This window comes from Mirounga leonina, unplaced genomic scaffold (assembly GCF_011800145.1).
Source record: "Mirounga leonina isolate KUSES-001 unplaced genomic scaffold, KU_Mleo_1.0 Mir_125, whole genome shotgun sequence".
Lineage (NCBI taxonomy): Eukaryota > Metazoa > Chordata > Mammalia > Carnivora > Phocidae > Mirounga > Mirounga leonina.
This window is the reverse complement of record NW_023270305.1, coordinates 46031895-46048847: the sequence shown is the minus strand read 5'-3', so window position 1 is coordinate 46048847 and position 16953 is coordinate 46031895. Positions and strand designations below refer to the sequence as shown.

Here is a 16953-nt window from a genome sequence, read left to right as displayed (position 1 = left end):
TAAAACTGTAATTTTCTTTCTTCACGTTCTCCAGTATGGTCAGAAATGACCAGACCACCCACACTTTTTATACTCCTCATTCCCCTGAAAAACATCTTTTGCAATAGCTACTTGGTCTATGGAAGTTTGCCTTCAACAAACATTTTGTTACCAAAGGATAAATAAACTAGCTGTTTACTTGAAACTTTATTAATCTGAAAAGCTTCTGTTGGGTTGCTCCACTGAGATTTGAGAAGGATAAATAAACTAGCTGTTTACTTGAAACTTTATTAATCTGAAAAAGCTTCTGTTGGGTTGCTCCACTGAGATTTGAGGGTTGATTTGTAACTACAGCATAGTGTAGATAATAAAGAACAGTTCTATTTAAAAAAATTTCCCTACTCTGATAACTTAAAAAGACTGTAAGTCAAATTCATTACCCACTTTAAATAGTTAAGGGCTAACTTTGCTATAAAGATATATAGAGCGGTATGATATATATACATACATAGGGATGTGTAAATAAAAGAAATTCTTGATAACGAGAATATCTGACTTACAGTGTGAGCACATTTCCAAAGGATAACTTGCCTCATTTCCCTGGAGAAAAGAAATAAATAATAATTAGTCACAAAATTGACACAAATTTCTTTAAAAGGTTAAATATTTTGAGTCACAAAACATAGGGAAATAAGCCAAAAACCAAAGTAGCTAGATCTATAAATTAGTTTTTTGATATGAAAAATATTACACAACATGACAGTGCTCTTGAATCAAACAGGCCTGAGCTGTGTGACTTACACAAACATTTGAGTTAAAATTTATTTTAAATATTTTTAATGCCCTAAATATGTTGTCTACCAAACTATCATACACTGGAGACTATCAAGGCTCTAACTGAATTCAATTTGGGACAGAGCTCAGAAAAAAAGCTCCTCCTGCCACCTCTATTTAAATGAAGTTTCCTGAGACTGTAAAGCTCTTAAAAAGAAAAAACCAAAAAACATTTATAACTGCACTAAAACAATTTTCTATATGCTATGCAACTAAAATAAGACAAATATTCATTGGAAGGTGGGTCTAACGTAAGATAGCCAATTCAAATTTTTTTCTTAAGTCTTATTTCATGGATAAACTCCACGTTGATATAATTTATCTCAATTCCTATATTTATAAAATATATAAAACCAACCATCTGTTTTCTGTACAGGATTCCATTTGAATCTATTTAAGGAAAAAAAGAGCTTGAGAAAAACTACAGACCTCGCCCAAAGCTTACATTTAATAATTCTTAATGAACTGAGCCCAGGGAGGTCAAGTACCTGGTGGATAATCACACCATTTTGATTAGTTATAAAACCAGGAGTAGTTCTAAAACAGTAAAAACTCCAAATACAACAGACTCACATGAGGTAAAAATCATGAAGATCTTTTAAAAAGTCTACAGAATTTAGGGGCGCGTGGATGGTTCAATCGGTTAAGCATCCTACTCTGGATTTTGGCTCAGGTCATGATCTCAGGGTCAGGGGATCAAGCCCCATCCAGCTCTGGGCTCAGCATAGAGTCTGCTTGTCCCTCTCCCTCTGCTTCTCCCCCTCCCTCTGCTTCTTCCCGCCCCCATCTCTAAAATAAAGTCTTTAAAAAAAGCCTACAGAATTTAAAATAACATAAATTGAGCTTTTAAAGTTCAGTGATACAGAGTAGCATGCATCCTATATTCATTCCATTTACCTAATCTTGACCTTGTCTAGCAATGTGTATAATAGGATTAACATACGAATATAGAGATTAAGAAATTATTGAATACAGCCTGAAAAAAACATTTTAGTCTGGCTCATTAGCTTTTAAACTCCTAAAAGTATCTTATACTATGTAAATTTGAGGTCTAAGAAAGGTTACCAGTAAATTAGCATCCTCAATTCTTATGTCACCAATAACCAGTCTTTCCCTTGAAAATTATAGCAGATAACGGCAATTTTCCAGAACTGGTTAATTTTAGGTTACTTTATCAAATATATATTAAAAATAGAAGAAATAGCAAAAATTAATAAAACGTGATAGTAATGAGCAGAGACAGAGTTCTTGCTTATTCCACCTCTTACTGGATTTAAGATTCTTACCATGATTCCTATCTTTTACTGCCTCACATATTTCATGCCTAAATTTTTAAAATACACTTTTTTAAATTTATTATTTATGTATTTATTATTTATTTTTTAAAATTTTGTCTATTTAGGGACGCCTGGGTCACTCAGTCGTTAAGCGTCTGCCTTTGGCTCAGGTCATGATCCCAGGGTCCTGGGATCAAGTCCCACATCGGGCTCCTTGCTCAGTGAGGAGCCTCCTTCTCCCTCTGCTGCTCCCCCTGCTTGTGCTCTCTCTCTCTCTGACAAATAAAAAAATATATATATTTTGTCTATTTATTTGACAGAGAGAGCAAGCACAAGCAGGGCGAGTGGCAGGTAGAGGGAAGAAGAGAAGCAGGCTCCCTGCCAAGCAGAGACACCAATGCGGGGCTGATCCCAGGACCCCAGGATCATGACCTGAGCGGAAGGTAGACACTTAACCAACTAAGCCACCCAGGAGCCCCTTAAAATACACTTAAAAAAAAAAATCTCATTCTACTCTACCTTAAGAATAAGTATGTTTCTTGAGAGGCTCTCAAAAAAACAATACAATTAATACTTTGGATTGTCATTCTGAATTGGGTTGTTGGTTTTTTTGTTGTTGTTTGGTTGGTTTTGGTTTGGGTTTCTTTGACGATAATGATTAATATTTTAATTGTCTTAAAAGTGAGGGCATGGGCGCCTGGGTGGCTCAGTTGGTTGGGCGACTGCCTTCGGCTCAGGTCATGATCCTGGAGTCCCGGGATCGAGTCCCGCATCGGGCTCCCTGCTCGGCGGGGAGTCTGCTTCTCCCTCTGACCCTCCCCCCTCTCATGTGCTTGCTCTCTCTCATTCTCTCTCTCTCAAATAAATAAATAAAATCTTTAAAAAAAAAAAAAAGTGAGGGCATGGGGCGCCTGGCTGGCTCAGTCAGTAGAACATGAGACTTCTGATCTCAGGCTCATGAGTTCAAGCCCCACACTGGGTGTAGAGATTATTTAAATAAATAAATAAAACTTAAAAAAAGTGAGGGCAAAAAGGTTATATAGTAGCTTCATGGAGAACTCTGAAACCAGGTCCTTGTTTCTTCAACCCACTGACCTTTATAATGTTATCAATTCTTTATAAATGATACCATCCATCCTCTATCTTTATCATTCCCAGCTAGCCAGCATCCACAAAACCCAAGGACCAGCCCAGCTGGAGCCCTTCAGTGCTTATCCACTAACACTGAATGCCTCATCTGTCTCCCAAACTTAGAACCCATATATCCAAAAGATTACTTCAACCTCAACCTGTCTAATCTGTGCCCAGCAAAAATATCTTTCAAATAGTAAGGCAAATACTTTCCCCAGATAACCAAAAACTAAAAGAATTAAGCTCCAATACACATGCACTACAAAAAAAGTCATAAGAAAATTCTTCAGGCAGAAGAAAAATGATACTAAATGGAAATTTGGATCTAGACCAAGAAATGAAGATCACCAGAAATGGTAAACATGTAAATATAAAAGACTTTTTTCTCATTTTTAAGTGTCTTTAAAATATAACTGACTGTTTAACACAAACATAATAAAAATATATTCTGGGGCATAAAATGTATACTGTAGAAGTAAACTGTATTACAAAAGCAGCTCAAATGTGAGACACAAGAATGATGTATGTTGTCAAGATCATACACTATGAGGGAAACATTACAATGTTATTTGAAAGTAGAGCATAACGTTAAAGATGTATATTATAAACCCTAGAGCAACCACTTTCTAATAAAAAGATAAATAAAATGGTATCATAAAGAATATTCAATCCAAAGGGAGGCAGATAAATAGGAAAAAAGAGACAAAAATCAAATGTGGAAAAAATAGAAAGTAAAATAGCAGGATGGCAGATTTAAATCCAAACATTTTGAGAATGATATGCTAAGTGTATCACTCTTAACAACTACAATTAAGGGAAGCCTGGGTGGCCCAGTCGGTTAAGCGGCTGCCTTCAGCTCAGGTTATGATCCCAGCCGGGGTCCTAGGATCGAGTCTAACATCAGGGTCCTAGGATCGAGTTCCGCATCGGGCTCCTTGCTCAGCAGGGAGCCTGCTTCTCCCTCTGCCCGCAGCTCCCCCTGCTTGTACTTTTGCTCACTCTCTCTAGCAAATAAATAAATAAAATCTTAAAAAAAAAAAAAAACTACAATTAAAGAAGATGCAACTGTAGGGCGCCTGGGTGGCTCAGCTAGTTAAACATCCAACTCTTGATTTTTGACCCAGGGTCCTGGGATTGAGCTCCACATCAGGATCCCTGCTCAGCGGGAAGTCTGCTTCTCTCTCTTACTCCCTCTCTCCCTCTGTCCCCTGCTCACACACGCACACAGGAGGTCTCTCCCTCTCTAAAATAAATCTTAAAAAAAAAAAAAGAAGATGCAACTGTATGCTTTCTATAAGAAGCCTACTTTAAAAACAGGTCAGAGCTAGGTGAGCCCTTCACCTGTGGAATCTGATGCTATCTCTAGGTAGATTATGTCAGAATTGAGTTGAATTATAGGATATCCAGCTGATGTCCAGAAATTGTGTGCATATGTGAGGAACTCCCACCACCACACTATAATTAGGTCTACAAAAAACACACACAGGAACAGAGTTTCAAAATAAATGAAATTAAACACTAAAAAAACATAAGGGCAAACAGTCAATCATTTGGGGGATTTTAATATTTCTCTCACAGTAACTGACAGAAAACCAGTAGAACAACAACAGAAAATCAACAACACACTATCAGCCAACATGTCCTAAACCAGCAGAATATTCTTTTCCAATGCACATAGAACAATCACAAAGACATTATTCTGAGCCTAAAAAAGTCTCAATAAACTTGAAAGGTCTAAAATCATGCAGAATATATTCTCCCATTAGGATGTAATTAAACTACAAAGGTATTTGGGAATATTCAAATTTGGAAACAAAACACAATTCTAATAATAACCCATGAGTCACAGAGAAAATGACAAGAGAAATCAGAAAATATTTTGAATAGAATGAAAACAAAACCTATCAGAATTTATGGGATACAGGTTAAGCAATGTTTTGAGGAAAATGCTGTTACAAGAGAAGGTCCAAAACACAATGATCTGTTCCCAAAGTAAAAAGCTACAAAAAGAGTAAGTTAACCTAAACCAAGAGAAAACGAGAAAGAAAAAAATGAGAAATTAATAAAATAGAAGTAGACAAACAGAAGAAAAATCAATAAAGACAAAAATCCATTTTTTGGAAAAGATCAATAAGTAAACCCCCAAGACAAATCAACACAAATCCTGTAGACATTACAAGAAAAATAAAGGAATTTTCTAAACAACATTATGAAAACAAATTTTATAATTCAGATGAACAGACAAGTTTCTTTAAAGACAGTATATGACAAAACGGACTCAAGATAAAAGAGAAAAGCTGAACAGCTCTACAACTATTAAAATACACTGAATTTGAATTAAAAACTTTCCTAGAAAGAAAACTACAGACCTGGATGGCTTCACTGGTCAATTTGACCATATACTCGAAGAAAAAACATGCCAACCCTACACAAATTCTTTCAGAAAGCAGAAGGGGAAAGGAATATTTCTTAACTCATTTAATGAGGCCAATATTACCCTCATACCAAAATCAGCCAGTAACATTACAAAAAAAGAAAACTATACTCCCACACTTCTTCATGACAACAGATGCAAAAATCCTTAACAATATTTGAGCAAATCCAGAAAAAAATTTTAAAAGTAAAATTCCATGACCAACTGAGGAACATCCCAGCAATGTAAGGTTGGTTTAATATTCCAAATCAATGTGATTCACTACACTGACTAAAAAAGAAAAAACACCGTATGATCATCTCAACAAATAAGACAAATTTCAACACCTATTCATGAAAAAATAAGAACCACAATCCAGCAAGCAAAGGATCTTCCTCAATCTATAAAGGCTATCTACAAAAAGCCTACAGTTAACATCATACTTAATATGGGGAAGACTAAATGCTTTCTCCCTCAGATCAAGAAGGTAAGATATCTGCACCAGTGCAATCAGGTGAGAGAGAAGAAATAAAAGGCATACAGATTGAAAATAGGAAGTTAAACTGCCTTTACTTGCAGATAACATGATTAACATTTATGTATGTACATAAATACTAAACAAACTGCAAAAGACTATCAGAACTAATAAATGAAGCAAAGTCACCCAATACAAGGTGTATACAAAAATCAAATGCATTTCCATATAGACCTAAGTAGCCAAACATAGGACCAATGTTGAAGGAGTTACACTATCTGACTTAAAGAATTATTATAAAGCTAGAGTTGTTAATAGAGTGATATTGGTGTAAGACTAGACATAAAGATCAATGCAAAAGAATAAAATGTAAAATACACATACACAAAGTTATGTGTTTTTGACAAAGGTGTCCAGGTAATTCAATGGGGGAAAAAAAACCTTTGCAACAAATGATGCTAAAACAAATGAATATCAATATTAAAAAAAAGGAAAAGACAAAACACTTGAGTAGATATTGTATAACAAAAGATATAGACACAGCAGATAAGCAAGATGAAAAGATGTTTCACATCGTAAGACATCAGCCAAATGCAAATTAAAACTACAATTAGATACCACAATACTTGCAACTAGTATATATATGCCTAGAATTTAAAAACTAACATACCAAATGTTGCTGAAAATGTAGAACAAATGGTTATGTGCAAGGCAGAATTCTAAGATGGCCCTCTCTGAAATTCCCAGCCCTAGGTATACAAACATCTTTTCCCAGTTATTCAAATACTAATCTAGGTACTAGCTCAAAGGGATTTTGTACATGTAATTAAGTTTCCACATCAGTTGACCTTAAGATAACATTATTGGGGTGGGTCTGTTCTAATCATAAGAGCCTTTTAAGAGCAAAGAGGGGAAGTCAGAGATTCAAACCATGAGGAGAATTCAAGACTAGGGAGTGCACCACATGTCACTGAGGGCAGGCAGCTTCTAAGGGCTGAGTGCAGCCTCCAGCTGACAGTGAACAAGGAAACAGAGATCTCAATCCTACAACAGCAAGAAACTGAATCCTGCCAACAACCTAAACGAGCCCGGAAACAGATTCTTCCCCAAAACCTCCAGACAAGAGAGCTCACTCTGGCCAACACCTGGATTTCAGCCTTTTGAGTCCCTGAAGAGACACCCCATTTGAACTTTGACTTACAGAACTATGAAATAATAACTAGGTGCTGTTTTAAGCCACTAAGTTAATGGTAATGTGTAACACAGCAACAGCAATTAACACCCAGACATACAGTATATGTGGGTAAAAGTAAAAATGTTAACATATGTTGAAGATATGGAACAAATGAAATTTTTATACATTGCTGGTGGGAACCCCAAATGACACAGCCATTTTGGGAGAGTTTGATGGATTCTTAATATCAAGTTTAATGTAACATTCAGAAATGAAAACATGTCCATGCAAAGATTTTGTACACATATGGCCACAGAAGCTTTGTTAACAGCCCAAATCAGAAACAATCTAAATGTGCATCAGCTGTCAAATGGATAAACTGTGGTATATCCAGACAATGGAGTACTACTCAGGAAAAGGAACAGACAACTCATACACACAACAACATAAATGAATCTCAAAAGCAGTAAATGAAAGAAGCCAGGTACAAAAGGTTACATGCTGCATGATTCCATTTGTAAGTACTAGAAAAGGCAAACTATGGTTACCAAAAGATCAGGGGTTAAGAGGGTCAGTGAAAAAGGGTACCAGGTAACATTTTAGGGTGACAGAAATGTTCTACACATCTTGATTGTGGTGGTGCTTACAAAACTATACATTTGTCAAGACACATTAACTACACACTTAAAATAGGTTAATTTTATTATATGTAAGTTATACCTCAATAAAGCTGGGGGGGTTATTTATTTATTTGAGAGAAAGAGCACATGCATATGTGCGTGCACAATCGGGTGGAGGGGAGAGAGAGAGAGAGAGAGAGAGAGAGAATCTCAAGCAAATACCCTGCTGTGTGCAGCCCCACGCAGGGCTTGATCTCACGGCCCATGAGATCACAACCTGAGCCGAAAGCAAGAGTTGGACACTCAACTGAGCCACCGAGGTGCCCCTAAAGCTTATTTTTTAAAACTCAGTAGGAGTCTCAAGTATAATGGAATTGCTTCCTAACTCACAGATTTAAATCCCTACTTTTTAAAAATTTCTCATCACTTTCTTTAAAATAGTAAGTTTCCTGTCATACTATTATTCACAATTAAAGTATATCGAATTGTTTTTATAACCTACATACTCATTTCAAGGTAGCAAATTATGTATTTTTTAGATTAATTTTACAGTATCATGAGAAACCAGAAACTTACAGTAATCTTGATTCTTATAATTCTTTCATCCTTTACTTAGTCCCCCTCTCAGAGCTTAAATTCCATGAAGGCAGTTGTTTTATTATCTTTCGATATCCCTTGCCAGATCTAACACTGTCCTAAATTTATGCAAGGAAGTATTTTATAGGTGCATGTAAAAATCCAGATAGCCTTAAGGAACTTGGTTTAAGGGGCATGTTAAGCATCAATGTATTACATAACATGGTTAGATTAAGGACATACTAAGAGATTCAATAAATTCTTAAAAGTTCAGTTATTAAAGAACTTTAGATTTCTGCTTTCCTTAATGCTCACTTTTCATAATGAGTATCTATTAAGATCTGGATCTCCATACACTTTAAATAAGCAAGCAGTACTGTAATACGTAAGTAATATTTATATAGTTCCCAAGAAGAGCCTATAACCAAATAAGACAATGTTGTCACCTCTTAGTCTCCTGAAGATAAATGTCTACATATTCTGACAGCAGGCCCTTTGAAAATAGTCTAAACTTTACAGTATGCATCTATAAAATTTATTTTTATTCTCTCACATCTAGACATTTCAAGATCAAAGTAACTCTAAACAAAATGAGATAAGAGATCCAAAAATACTTTCATTTCTTTGCCAGAAAATTTCTTTAGAAATTAAATTCCTATTCCTCCTGATTTAATGTGTATCAAAATTGATAATCATAAGATGGTAAATTTTAAAAATACTAAATAGGGGTGCCTGAGTGGCTCAGTCGTTGGGCGTCTGCCTTCGGCTCGGGTCGTGGTCCCGGGGTCCTGGGATCGGGCCCCGCATCGGGCTCTCTGCTCCGCAGGAGGCCTGCTTCTCCCTCTCCCACTCCCTCTGCTTGTGTTCCCTCTCTCACTGTGTCTCTCTCTGTCAAATAAATAAAATCTTAAAAAAAAAAATTTTTTAAATACTAAATAATATGGACTTGAAGAAAAAGTTAGAATCCAAATGTCTTCATCTGCTGAAAGACAAGTATGCCAACTTCCCACAGTTAATGTAATTTTTATAAGGAAATCAATTTCTAGGGTAAAATCACTGACCATCTTAATGCCTGTTCCAGGACAGATATTCCTTATCAGAAGTATAAAACAAGGTGTGAACTGTGGATGGGTAAATTTGGGTGAAAGGAAGTAAAAAGATCAAAGGACAGAACCAAGAAACAAAAAAATCTAGTATCAGTAGACTTCCAAGGACAAGTCTCTGTATCAAGCTGAGTTCACAAGTACCCCTCCCTCTAGACACTGACTTCTCCATACAGGAAATAAGAAAGTTTGACTAGATGATTTCAAGGGGTCCTTCCAGTTGTACCGTTTTTTGTTTTTACTACTAATGAAGATGTTAGACATATTTAAATATAGGAGAAGGGGAGGGAGGGAGAAAGGGAGAGAGAACACAGACACGGAACCTCAAGAAACTTCTTAAGCATCCTGGTAGTCCAGGAGACAAGGGTTTCCCAAACAGGGTATGCTTAACTTTGTATTATGCTCTTCTGTAGGCCAGTACAACAATCAGCCTAAGAAAAGAGGCAGGGGCACCTGCATGGCTCAGCTGGTTAAGCATCTGCTTCAGGCTCAGGTCATGATCCCAGGGTTCTGGGATCAAACCCCACACTGGGCTCCCTGCTCAGAGGGAAGTCTGTTTCTCCCTCTCCCTCTGCCTCTGCACCACCTCCCCCAAAACCCCCCATGCTCTTCTCTCACGTCACGTGTGCGCACACTCTCTCAAATAAACAAAACTTTAAAAAAAAAAAAAAAGGCAATAAATCTCAGAAGTTCTTAGCAATACAAATCAAACATGACCTTGGTTATGGCAACAAATCTGGCACCAGGGATCTTGTGTATACTCTATAAAAATTAGTTATGATGCTATCATATGGCAGAAATGTTCGCTAACGTGGTATACCATTGTTAAACAGTGACTAGTTTTCCAACAGAAGTCAAGAACATCTATACTTGTCAAATTATTTTAGGAGGAAAACAAAACCCTATAATTTCCTAGTCTGATAAATGCTGCCAAAATTATACTCTGTAACTACACCTAGCAAATGTTTGAGGGTACATAATGTTAACTATTTTAAAGATCCTACTGCATAAAAATATAAAGATCCTACCACATGATGGGGCCTGAAATAGTGATACCTGTTATTCAATCTCACAGTTTAAAATTTATCCATTAAAAAATATCTAACCTAACCGGGCGCCTGGGTGGCTCAGTTGGTTAAGCGACTGCCTTCAGCTCAGGTCATGATCCTGGAGTCCCTGGATCGAGTCCCGCATCGGGCTCCCTGCTTGGCGGGGAGCCTGCTTCTCCCTCTGACCTTCCCCCCTCTCATGTGCTCTCTCTCTCTCTCATTCTCTCTGTCTCAAATAAATAAGTATCTTTAAAAAAAAAAATCTAACCTAACCAATCCTATTTTTTTTCTACCCAAAATTAACCATGATTTTTGTATGTTTATCTTGTAGCCTACAATCTTGTTGAACTCATTTATTAGTTCTAGTTTTTTGTTGTAGATTTCCCAGAATTTTCTATGTAGACAATCATGTCATCTGCAAATAGGGAGGTTTTTTTCCTTTCCAATCTGTATGCCTTTATTTTTTTTCTTGCCTATTCCAGTGGGTAGAACTTTCATTACTATGTTGAAAGAGTGGTGAGAGCAGGTATTTACCTTGTTAATGATCTTATAGGAAAAGCATTCAGTCTTTGCCATTAAGTATAATGTTACCTATATGTTTGTATAGCTATTCCTTATCCAACTGAGGTAGTTCCCCCCTCTATATCTATTTTTATTTTTTTAAAGAAACTATGAGCGGGTCCTGAATTTTATTAAATGCGTTTTTCCATCAAACTATGTGATCATGTGATTGTTCTTTAGCTGTTAATACAGTGGATTATTTATATTGAGTTTCAAACAGTGAACCAGCTGTGCATCCCTGCAGTGAGACATACTTGGTAATGGCATTCAATTTTTTTCCCATACTGCTTAGTTTTATTTCTTTACCATTTTCTTAAAATTTTTGCATTACGCTGATATGGGAAAATTGATAGTTTTTGAAATGTTTCCTTTGGGGGGGTATCAAGGTAATGCGGACTATTCAAATTATCTATTTCATATTGGGTGAAGGGTGGTAGTATGTACTTTTCAAGGAACTGGTCCATTACATCAAAGTTGTCAAAATTATGTATGAGCTGTTCATCTTATCTCCATATTATCTTTTCCATGTCTGAAGGCTCTATGGTGATACCCTACACATCATTCCTGATACTGATAATTTGTTTCTTCTTCTAATCTTCCCAGTCTTGCTAGAGGTTTGTCAATTTATTGATCTTTCTGAAGAACCAGCTCTTTATTTCATTGATTTTTCTGGTTTTTGTCTTCAATTCCACAGATTTCTGTTTTTATCTTTATTCCCTTGTTCTTTGCTTTAGGTAGATTTTGCCTTTTTTTTTTTTTTTTTTTTTTAAGATTTATTTACTTGGGAGAGAGAGTGAGTGAGAGAAATTGAGAGCACAAGCCAGTGAGGAAAGGCAGAGAGAGAGGGAGAAGCAGACTCCCTGCTGAGCCGGGAGCCCGATGTGGGGCCTGATCCCAGGAACCTAGAATCATGACCTGAGCCAAAAACAGATGCTTAACCAACTGAGCCACCCAGGCGCCGCTTGATTTTGCTTCTTTTTTATTCTTCTTCAGGTTCTTGGGAGCTCAAGATTATTAACACTTTTTTTCTTTTCTAAAATGTGCATTTAGTGCTGTAAGTTTCCTTCTCAGCACTGCTTTACCTACATCCCACAAATTTCAATGGGTTGTATTTTTTTTTAAAGATTTATTTATTTAAGAGAGAGAGAGAGAGAAAGAGAGCACAAGCAGGGGCAGAGGCAGAGGGAGAAGCAGGCTCCCCGCTGAGCAAGGAGCCTGATGTGGGACTCAATCCCAAGACCCCAGGATCGTGACCTGAGCTGAAGGCACATGCTTAACTGACTGAGCTACCCAGGCGCCCTCAATGGGTTGTATTCTTATGGGGTTTTTTTCACTACAGTTATTCTCCAGTGCATGGAAACATAGGAAATACTTATTAATATATATTTTTGAATTATCACTGAAATATGCTTTTATAATTTATAAAGTAAATCCCTTTTTGTAATTTCTTTGAAAAAATGTATGAAGTTCCAAACAACTGTTATATGAACTTTAAACACAGTCCATCTGCCAATTAATCTTCCTCTTTATGCCAACCCAAAGTTTTTCCAGGACTGAAACTGAGTATATGTCCAAAAAGTTAAGAATGGTATCTTAAGTGTTTGATACACTATAAGCAATTAATGAAAAGGATTTAAGAATAAGATTTAATTCCCAAAGATGTAAAACACCTCTCAAGTAGCAACAGACACGTGACAAAAGCTTTACTAAAGCAGAGATCTTGGAGTGCCTGGGTGGATCAGTCATTAAGCATCTGCCTTTGGCTCAGGTCATGATCCCAGGGTCCTGGGATTGAGCCCCACATGGGGCTCCCTGCTGCGCTGGAAGCCTGTTTCTCCCTCTACCAGTCCCCCTGCTTGTGTTCCCTCTCTCGCTATGTCTCTCTCTGTCAAATAAATAAAATCTTTAAAAATTTTTAAAAATTAAAAAAAAAATAAAGCAGAGATCTTTCTCAAAGTCTAGGTTTGCAAAAACAAACAAAAACCTGCTGGCTCTTTTCATCTGGTTTTACTTCTAACAGTGACATTTTCATCAAATTAAGACAATTCTTTACATAACTGCCTAATATCCTTCAGACACTTCAGATGCACTAACTTAAATTTCAATTAACTACCTTAGTTCAGGGCGCCTGGGTGGCTCAGGTGGTTAAGCGACTGCCTTCGGCTCAGGTCATGATCCTGGAGTCCCAGGATCGAGTCCCGCATGGGGCTCCTTGCTCAGCAGGGAGTCTGTTTCTCCCTCTGACCCTCCCCCCTCTCATGCTCTCTATCTCATTCTCTCTCAAATAAATAAAATCTTTAAAAAAAAAAAAAACTACCTTAGTTCAAACTAAACATGCAATACAGTAAATGTTACTTTGTCTAGTTCTCATGGATGACTTTTTTAAAGGTAAAAGCTGAGAGGGCGCCTGGTGGCTCAGTCGTTAAGCATCTGCCTTCGGCTCAGGTCATGATCCCAGGGTCCTGGGATCGAGCCCCGCATCAGGCTCCCTGCTCGCCGGGAAGCCTGCTTCTCCCTCTCCCACTCCCCCTACTTGTGTTCCTGCTCCCGCTGTCTGTCAAATAAATAAAATCTTTTAAAAAAAAAAAAGGTAAAAGCTGAGAAAGAAATCTTTAATAGTTTTGTAAATATAGACAAGTATGGAAAAAAGGAAAGTTTACCGAATACAAAAAAAAAATGAAATCACGTTTATGTGCTGGGTACTCTTTTAGAGACTTTACATACATTATCTCATTTATCTTCCAAACAATTTTCTGGTTAAATAGGGGTGTCAAGGGGGTACCTGGGTGGCTCAGTCGCTAGGTGTCTGCCTTCGGCTCAGGTCATGATCCCAGGGTCCTGGGATCGAGCCCCGCATCAGGCTCCCTGCTCTGCGGGAGGCCTGCTTCTCCCTCTCCCACTCCCCCTGCTTATGATGTTCCCTCTCTCGCTGTGTCTCTGTCAAATAAATAAAATCTTAAAAATAAATAAATAAATAAATAGGGATGTCAAGGTTAAGCAACTTGCACAAGGTCACACAGCTGGTAGTGGCAGAGAACAAATTTGAACTCACACTAATATAATTCCCATAATATTCTCACCAATATATGACAAAGCTATATCCTTTCTGTATTATATAAGAGAAGCAGTAAATTACTGAAACCATTTTCCTCTCATCTTAAGTGACTTGTCACTTCCAACTTACACTGGCACAGTGTTGTTCATATATCTAACATCGTAGTCTCAATCACAAAAACATGACAACGACAGGGTGTGAGATAGGTGGGGACAACTGAGAAGAGGAGTAAAGGGATGGAAAATATAAAACACTATTACATGGCAACTGTCCAGAAACCTGGAAGGAACAACATTAATTTGGTACTGTATTTTAATTTAAAAACATCTATTATCCCCAAACAAAATAGAAAACTCTATAAGCATAGCATTTTCAGTAATTATAATTAAGAAAATAATCTCAGAACAGAGGAAATAAAATCCTAGTAGTGGCACAGTTCTGGATGATGCTAAGAGACCACCCTGACTATGGCCAAAGTAAACAGATGAAATATAAAGTACAGGTTAGTCAAATGAAAGGTCAAGAAACACTAAAGCAAAGATGTACATAAACACCTGAAGTGAAGGAGGATCCTAGAGGGAAAATGTGTCAGAGGTACTATATTTTGAATGAAAAACTGGAGTATCCAGAAAGATGTTAGTTGATAACAATTCAAAGATATAAAAGGAACACAGTCAGAGGAAAATGACTTTGCATGAGAATTAAGAATGATAATCTGGGTGCCTGGGTGGCTTAGTCGGTTAAGCATCTGCCCTTGGCTTACGTCATGATCCCAGGGTCCTGGGAATGAATCCCGCATCAGGCTCCTTGCTCAGTGGGGAGTCTGCTTCTCCCTCTCCTCCCTGCTCGTACTCTCTCTCGCTATCTCTGTCACTATCTCTCTCTCAAATAAATAAAAATCTTTAAAAAAAAAAAAAAAGAATGGTAATCTATCGGGTCAGCAAACTATGGCCCCAGGTCATATCAGGCCTACCATCTCTTGGGGTTCGGTTTTGTTTTTTTAGTGACATCTTTAATTGAGACATCATTGACCTATATTAGTTTCAGGTATACAAGAAGATCCAAATTTGTATATATTGTGAAGTGGTCACCACAGTAAGTCTAGTTAACATCAGTACCCATAAAACAATCACAAAATTTTGTGTGTGTGATGACAACTTTTAACATTTACTCTTAACTACTTTCAAATATGCAATACAGTATTAACTATAGTCACGATGCTGTATTATCTCATGACTTACTTTATATCTGAAGTTTGTACCTTTTGACCGCCTTCACCCATTTCACCTACCCACTATCTCCTGCCTCTGGCACCTACCAATCTGTTCTCTGTTATCTATGAATTCAGTTTTTGGTTTTGTTTTTAAGATTCCAGAAGTGAGGGGCACCTGGGTGGCTCAGTCGTTAAGCATCTGCCTTCAGCTCAGGTCATGATCCCAGGATTCTGGGATCGAGCCCCGCATCAGGCTCCCTGCTCAGCGGGAAGCCTGCTTCTCCCTCTCCCACTCCCCCTGCTTGTGTTCCTGCTCTTGCTATCTCTGTCTCTGTCAAATAAATAAATAAAATCTTAAAAAAAAAAAAAAAAGATTCCAGAAGTGAGAACATACAGTATTTGTCTTTCTCTTATTTCACTTAGCATAATGCTATCAAGATCTCACCCTGTTGTTGCAGATGGCAAGATTTCCTTCTTTTTTGACTGAATAATACTCCACTGTATATATACACTCACCCTACTTTCTTTATTCATTCACTCATCCATCCATTGATGGACACTTAGGTTGCTTCCATGTCTTGGCTATTGTAAATAAGGCTACAATGAACATGAGAGTGCATACAACTTTTAGTGTTTTAATTCCCTTCAGAAAAATACCCAGAAGTGGAAACTGCTGGATCATATAGTTCTATTTCTAATTTCTTGAAGAACCTTCATGCTACTTTCTACAATGGCTGCACCAATTTATATTCCCACCAACAATGTACAAGGATTCCCTTTTCTCCACATCCTTGCCAACACTTGTTATTTGACTTTTTGATAACAGCCATTCTAACAGGTTTGAGGTGATATCTATGGTTTTAATTTGCATTTCCCTGATGATTAGTGATGCTAAGGATCTTTTCATGTACCTGTTGGCTACCTGTATGTTTTCTTTGGAAAATGTTTATACAGATCCTCTATTTTTTTTAAACTGGATTGTCATTTTGCTATTGAGCTGCAGGCTCTTTATATATTGTGGATAATAACCCCTTATCAGATATATGATCTATAAATATTTTTCCCATTCAGTTAAATTTCCTTTTTATTTTGTTGATGGTTTCCTTAGCTTTGCAGGAGCTTTTTAATTTGACATAGTCCTACTTGTCTATTTTTGCTTTTGTTGCCTTTGCTTTTGGTGTTAAATCCAAAAAATCATCACCAAGACAGATGTCAAGGAGCTTACTGCCTAAATGTTCTGCTAGTTTTATGTTTTTAGGTCTTATGTTCAAGTCTTTAATCCGTTTTAAGTTGATTTTGTGTACGGTGTAAGACAGTGGTCCAGTTTCCCAAACATCATTTATTGAAGAGACCATCCTCACCCCACTATATATTCTTTGTTCCTTTGTCATAAATTAATTGACCACATATATGTGTGGGTTTATTTGTGGTTTCTCTATTCTATTCCACTGATCTATGTGTTTGCGGTTATGCCGATACCATACTGTTTTGAT

At 37.1% G+C, this 16953-nt stretch overlaps 1 protein-coding gene across 1 annotated transcript in view; it reads right to left on the bottom strand.

The window, feature by feature from the left end:
* PPP3R1 (protein phosphatase 3 regulatory subunit B, alpha) overlaps window positions 1-16953 on the bottom strand; it is a 72629-nt gene that overhangs the window by 37534 nt on the left and 18142 nt on the right. Inside the window, exon 2 of the mRNA XM_035001405.1 lies at window positions 540-579. Coding sequence (XP_034857296.1) covers window positions 540-579 — 40 coding nt within the window. The remainder of the gene's footprint in view (window positions 1-539; window positions 580-16953) is intronic.